This window comes from Cnephaeus nilssonii, assembly GCF_951640355.1.
Source record: "Cnephaeus nilssonii genome assembly, chromosome: X".
In the NCBI taxonomy this organism is placed as follows: domain Eukaryota; kingdom Metazoa; phylum Chordata; class Mammalia; order Chiroptera; family Vespertilionidae; genus Cnephaeus; species Cnephaeus nilssonii.
The window spans coordinates 77,112,946-77,114,850 of NC_137071.1; the positions used below are offsets into that span (position 1 = coordinate 77,112,946).

At 51.8% G+C, this 1,905-nt stretch overlaps 1 protein-coding gene across 1 annotated transcript; it reads right to left on the reverse strand.

Moving 5' to 3' along the window:
- Positions 1-1,268: 1,268 nt before the first annotated feature.
- On the reverse strand, positions 1,269-1,700 carry KCNE5 (potassium voltage-gated channel subfamily E regulatory subunit 5; the record flags this gene model as incomplete). Its single annotated transcript, XM_079765463.1, has 1 exon — positions 1,269-1,700. One exon carries the CDS (start codon positions 1,698-1,700, stop codon positions 1,269-1,271), a length of 432 nt encoding a protein of 143 aa, XP_079621589.1.
- Positions 1,701-1,905: the final 205 nt, after the last annotated feature.

The window sequence follows — 1,905 nt, forward strand, 5'->3', positions numbered from 1 at the left end:
TAACTGTGATAATAGCTATGATAGGTATGAGAAGTTTTTTAAGTGTATCCTAAAATACTGCAAAAGGAAAGTGGGAAATTCTTACTTTGAAAGTGCTTCAGAATTAAGGAAAAGTATAAAGTCGTTCTAATTTTTGAAACACTTGAAAGATAACTCATTTAGCCATATAAACCTTTTCTTCACCCACAATCACATCTATCCTATTGGAACTGGATATGTAGATATAAATATCACCACAATCCAACCTCCAAATCTAAGCATCATTTCAAAAACAAAACAAAACAAAAAAATCCTTCTCTAAATAGTACTGGGTCTCAAGGCTAGGATCTTTGAGAGAAGAGTCTTAGGTTATTGTTTAAACAACCTTTATTACTTGCCTCTGACATTCCTCAGGTTACAGAGCAGGGGACATCTGAGCCTTGCCTTCCATGGATGAAGCAGACAGCTGCCATAACAACTAAACCAATAGAGGAGAAGCATTTGGAGGTATTGGAGTGATTCACCTAGCAATGATTACTCATCGCAGAAAATGGATGGCAAAGCTACTAAAAATCAAGCAAGTTACCTTTGGGGTGACAACTGGGTGCAAGAAAACCATACAGTTGGGTCATAGGTCTTCCCTTCCCCTTTGTGCCTCTCTCCCCCTTCAGTCCCCATTATGTCCATTCTATTCCACAGACTGGTCCTAATGTTCTGCTAGCTCCCTGCTGAAAGAGGGAGGGAAGGAAATGATATCTGAAGTCTCTCCATTTTTGTTGTCTCTGTCCCTAAGGCAACAGGAAGCTGGAGCTGCTGCAGCGGGGCCTGGCAGTGATGGCAAGTCCATTGGCTTCTGCAGAGTGAGCAGTCCTTGGCAGCCCCTGGAGCAGCTGCCAGTTAGATGGCCCAGAGTTCTGATAGACTTCATTGCTTCAGTTCAATGCTAAGTGTTGGATGTGTTGGATTCAGTTCCCAGAGGGCTTGAGTGTGGGCTGTCTGAAGAGAAGAGAGCAGAGGCAGTTTTAATGCAGTTGGATGTGTGGGGTGGGGATGGAGGGGGGAGTCAAGGATGGGGGGAAGCAGGAGAGAGGAGAGAGAAGAGGGAGAAACTGGCCCCGAGTGGGTAGGATCGTGCTTCTTCCAAACAAGGTTTTCTGGCTTATCATCACTGTGTGGGCCTTAGAGTGAGGCGAAACCTGGAAGAGGAGGAAAGGAAAAGGCAGGGACCGCGCCCAGGGATAATAAGAGAGATGAAGAAGGAGCAAGCTAGCTGAGCTGCAGTTGTGGTTCTAGACCCCCTCGGTGCCCTGGGCGAGGGCTGGCAGTTCCCCAGGGGCGAGCTGATGGCATCCCTCAGCCGGTGAACCGGCGGCAGTCTCGGCGTTTGCTGCGGCCAGGGCGCCTCCCGTGGCACACTGGTGTTCGGGGCAGGCCTGGGACATTTGGTCCTTGGCCTCGATGAGCTTGCGGGAGCGGGTGTAGGCCAGGATGAGGCCTCCAGCCAGGCACGCATAGAAGATCATGATAAGCAGAATATAGAGATAAGCGTCTTCGCCCTTGGGACTGGTCACCTCGCGGCCGAAGAAGGTGTCAGGCACAACCCCCATGCCCCTGTTGGGTCCGAGGCCAGTGCCCAGGCCACTGGCGTTGCCCTGGTGGTGCAGCTCCAGCAGCAGGCAGCTCAGGAGGGTTCGCAGCCGCTGGCTCTCGCTGCAGTTCATGGCTGTCGGGGAGTGACAGGGTGGCTCCAGGACCCTGCTGACCGTTCCCCCTGGACGAGGGTTAGCAATGAGCAAGGCAAGGAACCCAGTTCTCCTGCGGGCTAGGCTACGCAGTGGCTGGGGGTGCCTGCTACTGGGGCCTCCTTATCCCTGAACCCTTGCCCCTCCTCTCCTTCCCCACCACGCCCCCTCCAGTCCCAGGATG